Here is a 15,557-nt window from a genome sequence, read left to right as displayed (position 1 = left end):
TTTTGTCGTTTCCGTTTTTTGGATTGACCATTTTAACTTGAACTTAATCTCTGGTTAAAAGTGAACCTAACTGACATTGAAAATTAAATTTTACCGAAACATTATGACATAGTATAAATCTATACCGAGTTTAGTTAAAGTTTTTAAGAATCCCTTATTAGAACAAGAAACTTATTTAAACACTTACGTGGCAGGCAGCGTTCCTGTGGGTTGCCGGCGTAGCCAGGTGGACAGCGGCAGATGGCCTTGCGCTGCTGCACATGGCAGTAGGCGCCGCTTCCACAGGCATCCGAGTCACATGGACTCACGCAGATTTCGTTGCGACAGATCTGATCACTGGGGCAATCATCGTTGCGTGAGCAGCCAGGGCTGGGAATCCTTGGCCTATCCACTTCCGTGGTGTAGCACTCGATGCGGGGATTGCCTTGGAAGCCCTTCGGGCAACTGCACTGGGCATAGTGATCCCTTGCGGTACACTGAGCATTAACGCCACACCGCTCCAGTCGGCAGGCATCCAGGCAATTTCCATTCGAGCAGATCTCAGGATTGGCACACTCGGAGTTGTGCTGACAGCCGGTGATGACCTTGGGTACAGTGATGGGCACACAGTTGCGGGATATATCCGTCACCGTGTCACCGGGACACTTGCAGGCCATGGCGCGCTTGGGAAGGGTATCCAAAACCGTGCAAGTCTGTTGCGGAGTGCAAACATGAGGCGTGGCACAAGGATTTCCGCAACGCTCATTGATGCAGGCCAATTTCGATGGACAGTCGGCATCCTGGGTACACTGGGGCTTTGGCGTCTTCACTGGTATATCGCACTGAACATGCGGGTTGCCCTGGTATCCGGGTCGGCACTCGCACTGCGGCTGATGGCGACGACCCACACATATGGCGTTCAGGGCACAGGTCTCTTGGTCACAAACCGGACGGCACACGCGATTCAATCGATCGCAGGCCTCGTGGTCCGCACAATCCTCGTTGTACTGACAGTGTCCAGTGATGCAGGAGATGAAGGGATTGCCCTGAGTTCCGGTTGGACAGATGCACACAGCTTGGTGGTTCTGGGCCAAGCACTGGGCTCCACTGCCGCAGCGCACCTGGCCGTAAGTGCAGGGATTCACGCAGTTCTCGTTCAAGCAGGTCTTGTCATAAGGACAGTCGGCATTGATCTTGCACTCAGCTGGAAGATCATAGATTTTATTATTATATGTAGTTCTTAGGGGTTACTTATAGAACTTACGTTTGAAGCATTGGACTTGTGGGTCACCACCCCAACCAGCTGGACAGAAGCAGATCGGTCGGGAGTTCTGGACGCGACACTCGGCATTTCCGGCACAAGGATTGGCCTCGGCACAAGGATCCTCACAACGCTTGTTGATGCAGGCCGTAGTAGGCGGGCACTCCGAGTCGTGGGTGCATCCTGTCTTAATTTCAGCTGGAATTGGAATATATTGTTAGTGGTCTATCTCCTATATACTCGTATATAATGCAACTGTTCTATTTATTAAGAATCAACGCCAAAACCAGTAAAGCTACTGTACTCAGAATAGACTATCGTCGATTTTCTTGGTGCTAAATGTATTTGTTAACTTACGTGGCTCATAGCAGTTAGTGAATGGATCTCCCTGGGTTCGCTCAGGACAGCTGCAAATGGCACGGTGCTGTTGGGCCAAACACTGGGCAGTGCGGGCACAAGGCGAGTTATCCAGACAGGGATTGACACAGTTTCCGCCACGACAGGCTTCCGTATCCTGGCATTGATCATGCGACGTACAGCCCTGATCACGCGGGGGTTCTATGTACGGAAATAAGGATTAGCATTTTGTTTTTTCAGGGCATGTGGTTGCTATGTGTTTAAGTGCAACAGTTAAGAGTTATAGAGTGCAGTCAAAATATATATAGGTGCAACTGCTCAGGAGGTGCATCACTATAAATGGGCTTATAATCAAGAATATATATTTGTTTAAGCACTTTATATAAAAACTGCTGCTGCAATGAGAGAAGCAAACTCAAAAGTAAAGCGTATTTAATTAAGCTGGACCAAGGAACACCTGAGTTTCCTTGTAACTCCAGCAGATTCTTACCTTTGTGACATCCAATGTCGGCCTCACCCACAAAGCCAGGTAAGCAGCTGCACATCATGGTGCGCAGGGGTAGGGTGTCCACCACTTCGCAAATGGCATTGGCGCCACATGGATGCGTTACATCGCATGGGTTCTTGCACTCGCCGCCGAAGCAGGCCAGTTTGCTGGGACACTCGGCATCCATGGTGCAGCCCTCCGGTTGCGTTGGCACCAGGTCGCATTTCACGGCTGGGTTTCCACTGAAACCAGCTGGGCAACGGCACTGGGCACGATGGTTCTCCACGCGACACTGGGCTCCAAGGCCACAGTTGCAGGGATCTTCGCAGCGTTCATTGCGGCAGGCCAGGTGGAAGGCACACTCGTCATCGGACTGACACTCTGGACGTTCGCAGCGCACCAGAGGATTGCCGCGGTATCCGTCCAGGCAATGGCACCTAGCTCGGTGGTTGAAATCCGCTCGGCAGATGGCTCCTGTTCCGCACTGTGTGAAACTGCAGGGATCCACGCACTGCTGATTAATACAAGCCTCATTGGCGGCACACTCTCCATCCGATCGACATCCCAGAAGGAAGCAATTCTGCTGGGCGTTTCCGGTATATCCCTCATTGCAGACGCACAGTGGTCGGTGGAGCTGGACATGGCAGCGTGCCTGTTGGGCGCAGAGGTTCGATTGCTCGCAGGGATTGCGACAAACCTGGTTGATGCAGGCCTTGTCATTGGTGCAATCTCCATCGCTCACGCACTCAGGCTTGGGCAAAGGCTCTGGAATCTGTCTTAGACATTGGGCATACGGGGAACCATAGAACTCCGGTGGACAGCTACAGACAGCCTTGTGGTTGATGGCCCGACAGATGGCATTGATGCCGCAGGCATTCAGACATGGATCTCGGCACTTTTGACTCACGCAAGCCCTATCCCTTGAGCAATCCTCGTTGATCACGCACTCCGGATAACTGCAGGTAGCAGCTCCGTTGTAAACGCGACAGATTCCATTGCTACGGCACGGCGAAGGCTGGCAGGGATCGATGGGCTCCGCTTGGCGTGGTTCCTCGCACTGGACGAAGGGATTGCCCACCATGTTGGCGGGACAACTGCACACCGGGCTGTGGTTGATCGTTTGGCAAATAGCTCCGAATCCACACTCTCCCACGCAGGCATTCACACACTTGGAGTTAATGCACGCCCGATCCTTGGCGCAGTCCGAGCTGAGGGTGCACTCTGGGCGACAGCCCTGAGCCTGCGGATTACCAAAGAATCCGGGCAGGCACTCGCACACGGCCTTTTCGTTCTGCACACGGCAAAGGGAGTTGGGTCCACAAGGCGAGGGATAGCAAGGATCTGATGGGGGAGGTGGTGTCAACTGACGGGTACATTGGGCAAATGCATTGCCCGTATAGCCCGGTGGGCAGGAGCACACTGGAATGTGGTTATTCATGGTGCAAATGGCCTCCAGGCCACACACTCCCGGACAAGGATCCTGGCACTTGCTGCGGATACAGGCCTGATTGGCTGGACACTCGGAGTTGCCCACACACTCGGGGCGACATCCCTCATAGGGATTGCCAATGTACTCCAATTGGCTGCACTCGCAAACGTAGTTCTCTCCTTGGACGCGGCACACGGCGTTGGTTCCACATGGAGAGGGGTAGCAGGGATTCTTGGGAGTCGGCGGGGGCTTGGGTTCGTCTGAAAAATGGGTAATTATATGTTAGGATGCTATATAAAGATGGTATAAAAAGAGGGGCCCTGCCTAATTACAATATGCAAACTTGTTTGGGGTTCTTTAAACATTGGGTGTTTTTAAAATATGGGCATAATATGGTTATATATGGTCGTAATATATGGACTTGATGGTAAAACCCGATGGATAATATTCCTAGTTCAACACAGGTCTTTACTTTTAAAAGGGTAAGGAGAAATAGGTTTTGTGGGACTCGTTCTTGAAATAAGGACCCTAAGAGTCAAAATATAATAGGATTTTTCACGGTTAATATTAGTTCAATTAGCCTTAATTTCTTTTATTCAGGTGATCTTACCAAGTGGCTTGGGCAGGCAAATTCGGAATGGATCACCAGTCATTCCCACGGGACACTGACAGTTGGGTATGTGAAGGCTGACAGTGCACTGGGCACTCTGGCCACAGCTTCCAGGACAGGGATCGCCACACTTTTGGTTTATGCAGGCCAGGTGATTGGCGCACTCATCGTGGCTGACGCACTCGGGCCGGCAGTTTGGCGGGGTTCCTTGGAACTCCGGCAGACAGCGGCACTCCGCCTGGCCATTCACATTGGTGCACTGGGAGTTGGAACCACAAGGCGAGGGTCGGCAAGGATCGCGAACTGGTTCCGGTATCCTGGGCACGGGAATGGGATTACACTGAACATAGGCATTTCCAGTGTATCTCGGGATGCACTCGCAATGGGCCCTATGTTGGATTGCCTGGCACACTGCATTCAGGCCACATTTTCCGGGACACGGGTCCACGCACTTGTTGTTGATGCAACTGTGCACCTGGGAGCAATCGGAACTGGAGTAGCACTCCAGTCGGCAGTTGGGCGGCTGTCCAAAGTATCCGGCCAGACAGGAGCAGATGGCGTTGCCATTTCTCTCCAGGCACTGGGCATTGGATCCGCACGGCGAGGGCTGGCAGGGATTGAGAGTGGGTGGTGGTGGTTCATCGCGAATCGGCTGGCAGGACACAAACGCATTGCCCGTCATCCGCTCAGGGCAGTGACACATGGCGATGTGGTTGACGGCATCGCAGAGGGCATTGATGCCACAGTGTCCTGGACAAGGATCCACGCACTTCTGGTTCACACACGCCCTATTCCTGGCGCAGTCCGAGTTCAGAACGCACTCCGGACGGCATCCGGTGTAGGGATCACCCTGGTACTCCGGCAGGCAAGAGCACTGCCCATTGTTGCACAGAGCATTGGCTCCGCAGGGCGAGGGCTGGCAGGGATCGGAGGGAACTGAAAAATAAATGGGGCCTAGCTTAGAGGAATCTTCTTGCGATTCAGAAATATAGTGGGGCATACTCTTCGGTGGTGGAGGTGGGGGCAGCAGTCGACAGCTGGTGAACGGATCTCCCGTATAACCAGCGGAACAGAAGCAACTCGGGGTATGATTGATGACATTACACTGGGCGTCAAAGCCACAGGCTCCAGGACATGGATCACGGCACTTTTCGTTGATGCAGGCCAGATTGCTGGGACATTCCGCATTTATGGTACATTCCGGACGGCAGTAGGGCGCCGCTCCCACATAGTTGGCTAGGCAACTGCAACTGGCTCCACCATTGATCACCCGACACTGGGAGTAAGGTCCACAAGGAGATGGTATGCAAGGATCGCGAATATCATTCGATTTTGGTGGTTGTGGTGGTGGCACTGGCAGACAGCGGGTCAGAGCATCTCCGGTGAATCCGGGCTGACACGAGCACAGCGGACTGTGGTTACGCACATGGCACTGGGCATTCAAGCCACAAGCTCCGGGACAAGGGTCCTGGCACTTCTGGTTGATGCACGCCTTGTCTGCTGGACACTCAGCACTGATCACGCATTCCGGTCGGCAGGAGGGTGGGGTACCCACAAACTCCGGCAGGCAGGAGCAGATGGCCTGTCCCTGGGACTCGCGACACTGGGAATTGGCCCCACAAGGAGATGGCTGACAGGGGTTCACATATTCCGGTGCGGGGGCTAAAGGATAATCAAAAGGGGGATTTTTAACATTTGCACTATAGCGGGCCAAAAGCGAAGCATTGATTAAAAGCAATCCAAAAGCAAGGTTAAGTTATTCTAGAGCTAGCATATTGTCACTGAGCAGAGTCGTTGGAAGATTCCATAAGACACTCGATGGCTTTGAGATTATACAAATGAGGCAGCTGAAAGATAATCGGCTTAAGTTATAGGTATGAGTTATGCGTTGTTCCTGAAATAAATTATTTCCAGAAGTTTCAGCGATGCAAAAAAATATCACAGAGCTTTGATGAGGAGAGATATTATGGTCTTTGGGGTTTGATGATAATGGGAGGGCACTTTGAGATCATAACTCAACAAATATTATTGGCGGAATAAAAATATTACAAGTAACCGTTGAGTGTTTTAAAAGCGAAGCAATATAGTATCTTTCATATTTAATATCACAGAATACTATCGGCGAATCAAATATCCTAAGAGAGTAGTGAATCTTTGGTCAAAGCGGAATAAGATTTGCATCCCAATGATATTGGCAGATAAGGTTAGGGCACTTAAAGAGAAAAGACTGAGGCGGTAAATTGAGTACAGCGTTGTTGTTTATGGGATTAATGAGTAGTCGATATAAGAACGGCCTTAAAAAGTTTTAGCAAAATATCACAGAATAATATCGATGGGTTTATAAAATCAATGTAAAGCAGAGGAGCAAAAACCTTCAGCAGATCGTTGTTGTTTAGAGAATGCGCATTAGGGTCTGTTTTAGGTAGCTCGAATAAGGAGATCTTCTTACGTTCACGCTGAGGAAGACGACAGCTGTGGTAGGGATTGCCCACATGACCCGGGTGGCATTCACAAACCGGGCTGTGGTTAATGACCTGACAGAGGGCATTGATGCCACAGGCCCCGGGACAGGGATCGCCACACTTTTCGCTCATGCAAGCCCTATGACTTGGACAATCCGAGTTGACAGTGCATTCGGGTCGGCAGATCTCTGAAGGATTGCCATAGTAGCCCGGCAGACACTGGCAAAGGCTGAAGTCGTGGTGGGGCTGACAGAAAGCATTGACTCCACATGGACTGGGATTACAGGGAGTGATCACCACGGCAGGTGGACTTGGTTCTGGTCGGGTGCAAATGCTATAGGCATTGCCCACAAAACCTTCGGGACAGTAGCACACGGGACTGTGGGCCACCACACGACAGAGAGCCGAGAGACCACAGCTGCCGGGGCAAGGATCAACGCACTTGTAATTCCAGCATGCTTTGTCCGCCGGACAATCGGCGCTATTCACACACTCCGGCCGACAGAAGGGTGGGGTGCCATGGTACTGGGGCAGGCAAGAGCAACGAGCTCCACCCGACGTGGCTTGGCACTCGGAGTTGGGGCCGCAGGTCGAGGGCTGACAGGGATTCACTTCGTCGCGTTCTACAGGGGGTATAACTAAAATATTGGTATTAGCTTGGAGTTCCATTGGTTTGGTCATGTTTTTAGGTATACCTATGGGTTGGCAAGATAGGTAAGGATTGCCCGTCAACTGGGGCGGACAGATGCACCGTGGGCCGTGGTTCTGAACATGGCAAATGGCACGAATGCCACAAGCCCCCGGACACGGATCGCGACACCTGAGATTCAGGCAGTATTTGTCGAGGGGACAGTCCGAGTTCGAGGTACACTCTGGACGACAGTTGGGTGGAGTGCCAATAAAATCAGGCAAGCAATAGCAAATCGCCTGTTCATAGTAGGCTCGGCAGTGGGCATTGGGTCCACAAGTTGACGGCTGGCAGGGATTGATCGGAGCACGTTGGGGCACAAGGGCCGGCAAAGTCGTTTGTGTTGCTGCTGGGACAGGGGGATCACGCTTGGGTATCGGGTCACATCTCACAAATGCATTTCCTTGCATTTGATCCGGACAAGTGCAGCTGGCCACGTGGTTGTACACATGACACAATGCATTGAGACCACAAGATCCTGGACAAGGATCCTGGCATTTCTGGCGGATGCAAGCTCTATCCCTGACACAGTCCGTATTGAGAACACATTCCGGTCGGCAACCAACATAGGGATCTCCTCGATACTCCGGTATACAGCTGCACTTTCCATTATTGCACACGGCGTTCGGTCCGCAAATCGATGGATAACATGGATCCTTCGCCTCGGCGGGCTCACGTTGAACCACAGGGGCTATGGGAATCGGTTGACAGGAAACATAGGGATTTCCGGTGTAACCATTTTGACAGAAGCAATTCGGCTCGTGTTCGTGCACTCGGCATAAGGCATTGTAGGGACAAGATCCTGGGCAAGGATCGCGACACTTTTCATTGATGCAAGCCAAGTTGTATGGACAATCCGAGTTAATGACGCATTCCGGCCGACAGTTTGGTGGAGTTCCTCTGTAGTTTGGCAGGCAAACGCAGGCAGCCACACCAAATCGATTGTGGCAATGCGAGTAAGGTCCGCAGGGCGATGGATAGCACGGGTTGAATTCAAAATGAGGTCTGGCCACATCGTAGTAGGGTCGACCTGGAACGTTGACCACTCCAGGAACAGGTTGTGGTCTGTGGGTGTCGTAGTGGACCTCCTGCACAGGATTCGGTATAGGTTGTGGTGCCGAGGAAATGTTGATAATTCCAGGCTTTGGTGTTGGTACCGGTTGGGATGGTTGTGAGGGTACATTGATTACTCCAGGAGTTGCTGAAGGCACAGACTGGGGCACCGAAGGAATATTTATAATTCCAGGTATCGGAGGATTGGGCTGTGACGTTGGGTAACTAACATCCTGGTAGGATGGTCTTTGAGTTGGATACGTCGGTTGTGGAACGGAGGGTATATTGAGTACTCCAGGGAGAGGTTGTGGTTTCTGGGTCGCATATTGGACATCCTGTATCGGATGTTGAGTGGTGGGAGTTGTTGGTTGAGGTAGCGATGGAATGTTTATTATTCCAGGCTGTTGAACTGAAGTTGGTGGTGACGGTTGCGAAGGTATATTTATCAAGCCAGGAGTGGGTGATGGCGTAGGTTGAGGCACGGAAGGAATATTAACAATTCCTGGTGCTGGAGGAGTGGGTTGTGGCGTTGGATAGTTGACATCGTAAACAGGTGGATTTGAAGATGGGTATGTCGGTTGTGGACCAGATGGAATATTCACAACTCCCGGTGTCGATACCGAGATCGGAGGGGAAGGTTGTGATGGTATATTTATCACTCCAGGGGTGTGTGATGGAACAGGTTGAAGAACGGAAGGAATATTAATAATTCCAGGCGTCGGAGGAGTTGGCTGAGGCGTTGGATAGCTGACATCGTAAACAGGTGGATTTGATGGTGGATACGTCGGATTTGGAATCGAGGGAATGTTGACAATTCCTGGAGTTGATACTGTGATCGGTGGTGAAGGTTGTGAAGGTATATTTATCACACCAGGAGGGGGAGATGGCACAGGTTGAGGAACCGATGGAATATTGACAATTCCTGGTGCTGGAGGAGTGGGTTGTGGAGTTGGATAGTTAACATCGTAAACAGGTGGATTCGGAGGTGGATACGTCGGTTGTGGAATGTTAACGATTCCTGGCGTAGGTACCGAGATCGGTGGAGACGGTTGTGAGGGAATATTTATAACACCAGGAGTGGGTGATGGCAGAGGTTGTGGAACTGAAGGAATATTTATTACTCCTGGTACTGGAGGAGTTGGTTGTGGAGCTGGATAAGTAACATCCTGAATTGGTGGATTCTGATGTGGATACGTTGGTTGCGGTACTGAAGGAATGTTATGTATGACTGGCCTTGGTGCAGGTATATTTAGAACTGGAGCTGGTACGTATATCGGTTGCTGGTGCACGGGATATACAGGCCGTGGCGGTGAAGGAATATTAATCACACCCGGTCTTGACGGAGGTGGTGGATAATACACATCGTATATAGCAGGTCGCTGTACAACCGGAGGTTGGTACGTTGGATGCACTGGCTGTGCCACTGAAGGTATATTAATAACTCCTGGTTGTGGAGCAGGTGTCGTGTTTACAGGTGATGGTATATAGACGGGACGCTGAGAAACCGGAGGCACTGGCTTTGGCGCCGATGGAATGTTTATTACTCCCGGTTGCGGTGTTATTACAGGGTGTTGTGTTGGATAGTTTACGTCGTAAACTGGAGCCTGTGGTGTAGGGTAAACAGGTTCCGGTACCGAAGGAATATTAATAACTCCCGGCGTTGGAGAAGGTCTCGGTGGCTCCTGGGACGGTATAAATATGGGAGGCTGAGGTGACGGTGGTACTGGCTGTGGGTACGATGGGATATTAAGAACTCCTGGTTGTTGGGGAGTTGAAGGCGTCGTTGGATAGTTAACATCGTAAACTGGTGGATTGGGTGAAGGGTGCCCTGGTTGAGGGGCTGAAGGTATATTTATTACTCCTGGTTGCTGAGGAGTGGAAGGCGGTGACGTTGGATAGTTGACATCATAAACAGGAGGCTGTGGTGTTGGGTGTACTGGTTGTGGTACGGAGGGAATATTAATTACTCCTGGTTTCGGAGCTGATGTCGGATGCTCAGGTGATGGTATAAAAACGGGAGGCAGTTGCGATGGCGGTGTCGGTTGCGGCACAGAGGGTACATTGATTACACCAGGCTGTACTGGTGTCTGAGAAGGTGGTGGCGTGGGATAGTTCACATCGTAGACCGGTGTATTCGGAGAAGGATAAGCTGGTTGTGGCGCAGATGGTATGTTAACCACACCAGGATGTTGAGGAATAGGATATCCAGGTTGTGGCACTGAAGGAATGTTAATAACTCCAGGCTGTGATGGAGGTGATGGGCTCGCAGGCGATGGTATAAACACAGGTCTCTGAGATGTCGGAGGCACCGGTTGTGGTACAGAAGGAATGTTCACAACACCGGGTTGTTGAGGAACTGGATAAGGCGTTGTTGGGTAGTTGACATTATAAACCGTTGGTTGAGGCGATGGGTAGACTGGCTGTGATGGTATATTCACAACTCCAGGTTGTTGGGGACTCGTCGGTTGTGGTGTTTGATAGTTCACATTGTATTGTGGGGGCTGGGACTGGGTGTATCCAGGCTGAGGGACAGAGGGAATATTTACTATTCCAGGTTGTTGTTGTTGTATGTAAACCAGATCGGGTATAGCAACCGGGTAGGGAGGAGAAGGTGTATCGTATATCTGAGGTCGCACGGCTGCTTTAGTTGGAACAAAGAAATAGTTTTTGTTAACCGGTCTGTGAATGCCATATGAAGTGTTCTTACGTTTGGGGGTCTCAAAGCAACGTGTGAAAGGATCACCCGTGTGCGAAGAGATGCAGTAACATATGGGGCTGTGATAGTGTACGCGACACTCGGCATTTATACCGCAAATTCCAGGACACGGATCGACGCACTTGTGATGCACGCACGCCTTATCATAGGCACATTCTGAGTTTAGTGTACACTCGGGTCGACAGTTCGGAGGGGTTCCGTAGAACTCGGGTAAACAGGAGCACACGGCTTCATTATTTGAGGGGTGACACTGGGCATTGGGTCCGCAGGGTGAGGGATCACAGGGAGTCAAGGGAGCTATAGGGGTTGTCAGATTAATAAAATTATCTAAATTCGGGAAAGATTTTTGAATAACTGGATGCTTACATTGCTGGACAATTGGTACAGGTGCGCAGTACGCCAATGGATTTCCAGTGTAACCACTGAAACACCTGCACTGTGGCAGATGATCTAGGACATAGCACTCGGCATTCAGGCCACAGGTGCCAGGACACGGATCTCGGCATTTTTGCTGAACACAAGCTCTGCTCGAGGGACAATCGGAGTTCAAAATGCACTCCGGTCGGCAGGCCTCGTAAGGATTTCCGAAATAGTCGGGAAGACATACGCAGGAGACAACTCCCCTCCGCTGATTGCATTGAGCGTTTGCTCCACAGGGGCTGGGTTCACAGCCATTGATAAATGGTTCCTCATACTGAAGTACCTCTATTGCAGTTGTGGGAGGTGCTGGTGAAACTTGAGGGCGTGTGGGCGGCAGACAGGAGCTGAACGGATTACCCACCAATCCAGGAGCACAAACACAGTTTGGCTGATGGTTGTAGGTTCGACAGATGGCATTGTATCCACATAGGCCGGGACATGGATCCTGACACTTCCGATTGATGCAGGCCCTGTCGCTGGGACACTCGCTGTTGGCAATGCACTCCGGTCGACAGTAGGGTGGTACTCCCAGATACTCCGGCAGACAGCGGCAAACCGCATTGCCTCCCTCATTACTACAGTGGGCATGAGGACCACAGGGAGATGCTGAGCAAGGATCAATCGGCTCTCTTTGAACTGGTGTTAAATCTTCCCTAATCAACTGGCACTGGGAGTAAGGACTTCCAGTGTATCCAGCAGGGCAAACACATTGTGGATTGTGGTTAATCACGTGACACTGGGCCAGGTATCCACATGCACCAGGACAGGGATCGCGGCACTTCTGATTCACACAAGCCAAACTTGGTGGACACTCTGGATCGCTAACACATTCGGGTCTGCAGGCTGGCGGGTTTCCATAATAGCCAGGCAGACAGGTGCAAATTGCTTGCGAGCCTACTTCCCTGCATTGTCCGTGGGGCCCACAAGGCGAGGGCTGGCAGGGATGGAGCACCACTGGCGACTGGAGCGGTGTCTGCTGGCACAGTACATACGGATTGCCCTGATAGGCAACCGGACACTGGCACATGGCCACATGATTATGCACCTGGCATGTGGCTCCCGATCCGCAAGTTCCTGGACACGGGTCGAGGCAACGATTACGGATGCAGGCCTTGTCCCACGGACACTCAGTACTTAACACGCACTCTGGACGACACCCGACGTAAGGATCACCCTGGTACAGGGGCAGACAACTACAGACACCGTTCGAACACTGGGCATTAGGACCGCAGGGCGAGGGCTGACAGGGATCATCCGCTACGACAGGGGCGACAGGAGTTGAAGGAGGCGCTGGCGCGGGATAACAGCGGTAGTAGGGATCTCCCACAAAACCACTGGGACACGAGCAGCTGGGCACATGATTTAGCACATCACACTGCGCGTTCAGACCACAAGCTCCGGGGCAGGGATCAACGCACCTTTGATTGACACAAGCCCTATGGCTGGGACAATCTGAGTTCTGGGTGCACTCGGGTCGGCAGAAAGGAGGAGTACCGTAGTAGGAGGCCAGGCAAGAGCAAACGGCTTGCCCGTACTCCACTCGACACTGGGCAAATTGCCCACATCGCGAGGGCACACAGGGGTCTTTGGGGGTTATGGGTGAGTCCCTTACAGGTTGTGGAGGAGGCAGGGGCAGGCACCGCGTATACGCGTCACCTGTGTAACCAGGATGACACGAGCAATGTGCTCTATGCTGATGCGCTCGACAAATCGCATTCTGACCACAAGCACCCGCGCAAGGATCGGTACATCTTCTGGCCACGCAAGCTCTATCATTGGGACATTCGGGATTGGTAGTGCACTCGGGTCGACAAGCAGGTGGGGAACCAAAGTAATCGGGCAGGCAGCGACACACTGCCTGACCTTGGGACTCGGTACACTGAGAGTTGGGACCACACTGCGAGGGCTGGCAGGGATCAAAGTGGACAACTTCGACGGCTGGAGAGGGACATAAGAGTGCAGATTGGGGGTAATAGTAAATTGGTGTGTTAGTGCAATGATTAAACGGTTGAGTGGAAGGAGACTGCTTACGTTCCGCCTGGACAACACGACAATGGCGATAAGGATCACCGTTGTATCCGGGATAGCAACTACAGCTGGGAACGTGATTAACCACTTGACATTGGGCATTGGAGGCACAGGTTCCTGGACAGGGATCGCGGCAGTGTTGATTCAAACAAGCCAAATGGCTCGAACAGTCCGAGTTGATCACGCATTCGGGTCGACATCCTTCGTAGGGATTGCCGTAATATTCCGGTAAACATTGACATGAACCGGCTCCGCCGCGTTCTCTGCACACGGCGTTGCTTCCGCACGGGTTCTGGGAGCAGGGATTGATTTGGTCCCGCTCAAGCTGAGGCCGGGCATAGCATCCAGAGTACGGATCACCAATGTAATCCCCAATACAGATGCACGAGGGCACGTGGCTGACCACTTGACAGCTGGCTGCGTTTCCACAAAGACCAGGACAAGGATCCTTACATTTTTGAGCAATGCAAGCTTGGTGATTTGGACACTCGGATGATGTTATGCACTCCGGTCGACAGTTGGGTGGTGTTCCTATATAGTCCTTTAGACACTTGCAAACTGCCTGGTCATTTTGTTGAGTGCATTCTGCATTGGCTCCACATGGTGATGGATAGCATGGATTGACCGGCTCCAGTTGGACTGGTGGTGGTGGCGGTATACGGTGGCACAGGAAGAAAGCATTTCCTGAATAACCTTGAGGGCAACTACAGTGCGGCACATGTCGAATGACCTGGCACTGAGCAAACTGCCCGCAAGCTCCAGGACAAGGATCACGGCACTGTTGATTCACGCAAGCAAGTTGTGGGGCACAGTCCGAGTTGATGGTGCACTCAGGGCGACACTTTGGTGGAACACCAAAGTATCCAGGTAGACACGAGCAAACAGCCTGGTCGTTGGCCTCTCGGCATTGGGCATTGTTTCCACACGGCGATGGTTGACAGGGGTTCAAGGGAACAACAGGTGAAGCTAAACAGAATAAGGAGTGGTTAAAAGGGGTCTCGAAAGTTAAATGATTCCTAGATTGAAACCTACATTGCACAAGGGTACACTGAACGAAGGCGTTGCCCGAAGTTCCGGGCGGACAACTACATGTTGGAATGTGGTTGCGAACCTCGCAAGTTGCTCCAACTCCACATGCTCCTGGACATGGATCTGTGCACTTGCTGCGTTGGCAGGCCTTGTCTCGCGCACAGTCCGTATTAAGGACGCACTCTGGGCGACAGCCCACGTAGGGATTGCCATCGAAGTCGGGCAGACAAGAGCACTGTCCTCCAGAGCTGCAGACTGCATTGGAGCCACATGGCGAGGGATTACAGGCATCGCGAAGGGCTGGAGTTGGTGGTGGTGGAATCCGTTGGCAGCTGACGAAAGGATTACCCTGATAACCTGTTGGACAACTGCAGATGGGTGTGTGGTTGATGACGTTACACTGGGCCTGGAGGCCACAAGAACCGGGACACGGGTCGCGACACTTTTCACTGATACAGGCCAAATGGGAGGCGCAATCCGGATTAATCACACACTCGGGCTGGCAATTAGGCGGTGCTCCAAAGTAGCCAGGAAGGCATGAGCACACAGCCTGGTTGCCTTGAGCACGACATTGGCCATAAGCTCCACAGGGAGAAGGAACACATGGATCTCGGTAGGTTTCCTTGGGGGGATCGTAACTAATTGCGGGTGCTAGAAAGGGTTTGGTATTACAAAGGTTCACAGGGTTACTAAAAGAAATGAGATTCTTACATATGCGCTGGCAACCACTAATAGCGTCACCCGTGAAACCAGACAGACAACTACAGTGAGGACTGTGATTAATCACCCGACACTGAGCACTGCTGCCGCAGACACCTGGACAGGGATCGACACAGTGTTGTTGGACACACGCCAGGGTCAAATCACACTCGCTGGAGATGGTACACTCGGGTCTACAGGCAGGTGGGGATCCAATAAAGTCGGGCAGACACTTGCAAATTGCCTGGTTGTTCGACTCTCGACACTGAGAGTTGGGACCACAAGGCGAGGGCTGACAGGGGCGGGACGGAATCGGTTCAGGCAGGGCTGTCGGGAAAA

At 52.0% G+C, this 15,557-nt stretch overlaps 1 protein-coding gene across 16 annotated transcripts in view; it reads right to left on the bottom strand.

The window, feature by feature from the left end:
• The window catches only part of LOC119546348, a 119,787-nt gene that overhangs the window by 6,184 nt on the left and 98,046 nt on the right, over positions 1-15,557 (bottom strand). For 5 of the 16 annotated variants that reach the window (XM_037852561.1, XM_037852566.1, XM_037852559.1 and 2 more), the window contains 12 exons: positions 15,231-15,545; positions 14,523-15,170; positions 13,494-14,456; positions 11,409-13,400; positions 11,034-11,339; positions 6,573-10,964; positions 5,126-5,785; positions 4,124-5,059; positions 2,088-3,773; positions 1,598-1,798; positions 1,244-1,438; positions 188-1,183 (listed from right to left, as the gene is read on the bottom strand). In XM_037852561.1, coding sequence (XP_037708489.1) covers positions 188-1,183; positions 1,244-1,438; positions 1,598-1,798; positions 2,088-3,773; positions 4,124-5,059; positions 5,126-5,785; positions 6,573-10,964; positions 11,034-11,339; positions 11,409-13,400; positions 13,494-14,456; positions 14,523-15,170; positions 15,231-15,545 — 13,290 coding nt within the window. The remainder of the gene's footprint in view (positions 1-187; positions 1,184-1,243; positions 1,439-1,597; positions 1,799-2,087; positions 3,774-4,123; positions 5,060-5,125; positions 5,786-6,572; positions 10,965-11,033; positions 11,340-11,408; positions 13,401-13,493; positions 14,457-14,522; positions 15,171-15,230; positions 15,546-15,557) is intronic. The other 11 variants (XM_037852567.1, XM_037852564.1, XM_037852568.1 and 8 more) reach the window with 4 other exon arrangements.

This window comes from Drosophila subpulchrella, chromosome 2L (assembly GCF_014743375.2).
Source record: "Drosophila subpulchrella strain 33 F10 #4 breed RU33 chromosome 2L, RU_Dsub_v1.1 Primary Assembly, whole genome shotgun sequence".
NCBI lineage: Eukaryota > Metazoa > Arthropoda > Insecta > Diptera > Drosophilidae > Drosophila > Drosophila subpulchrella.
This window is presented reverse-complemented; position numbering and strand designations above follow the sequence as displayed.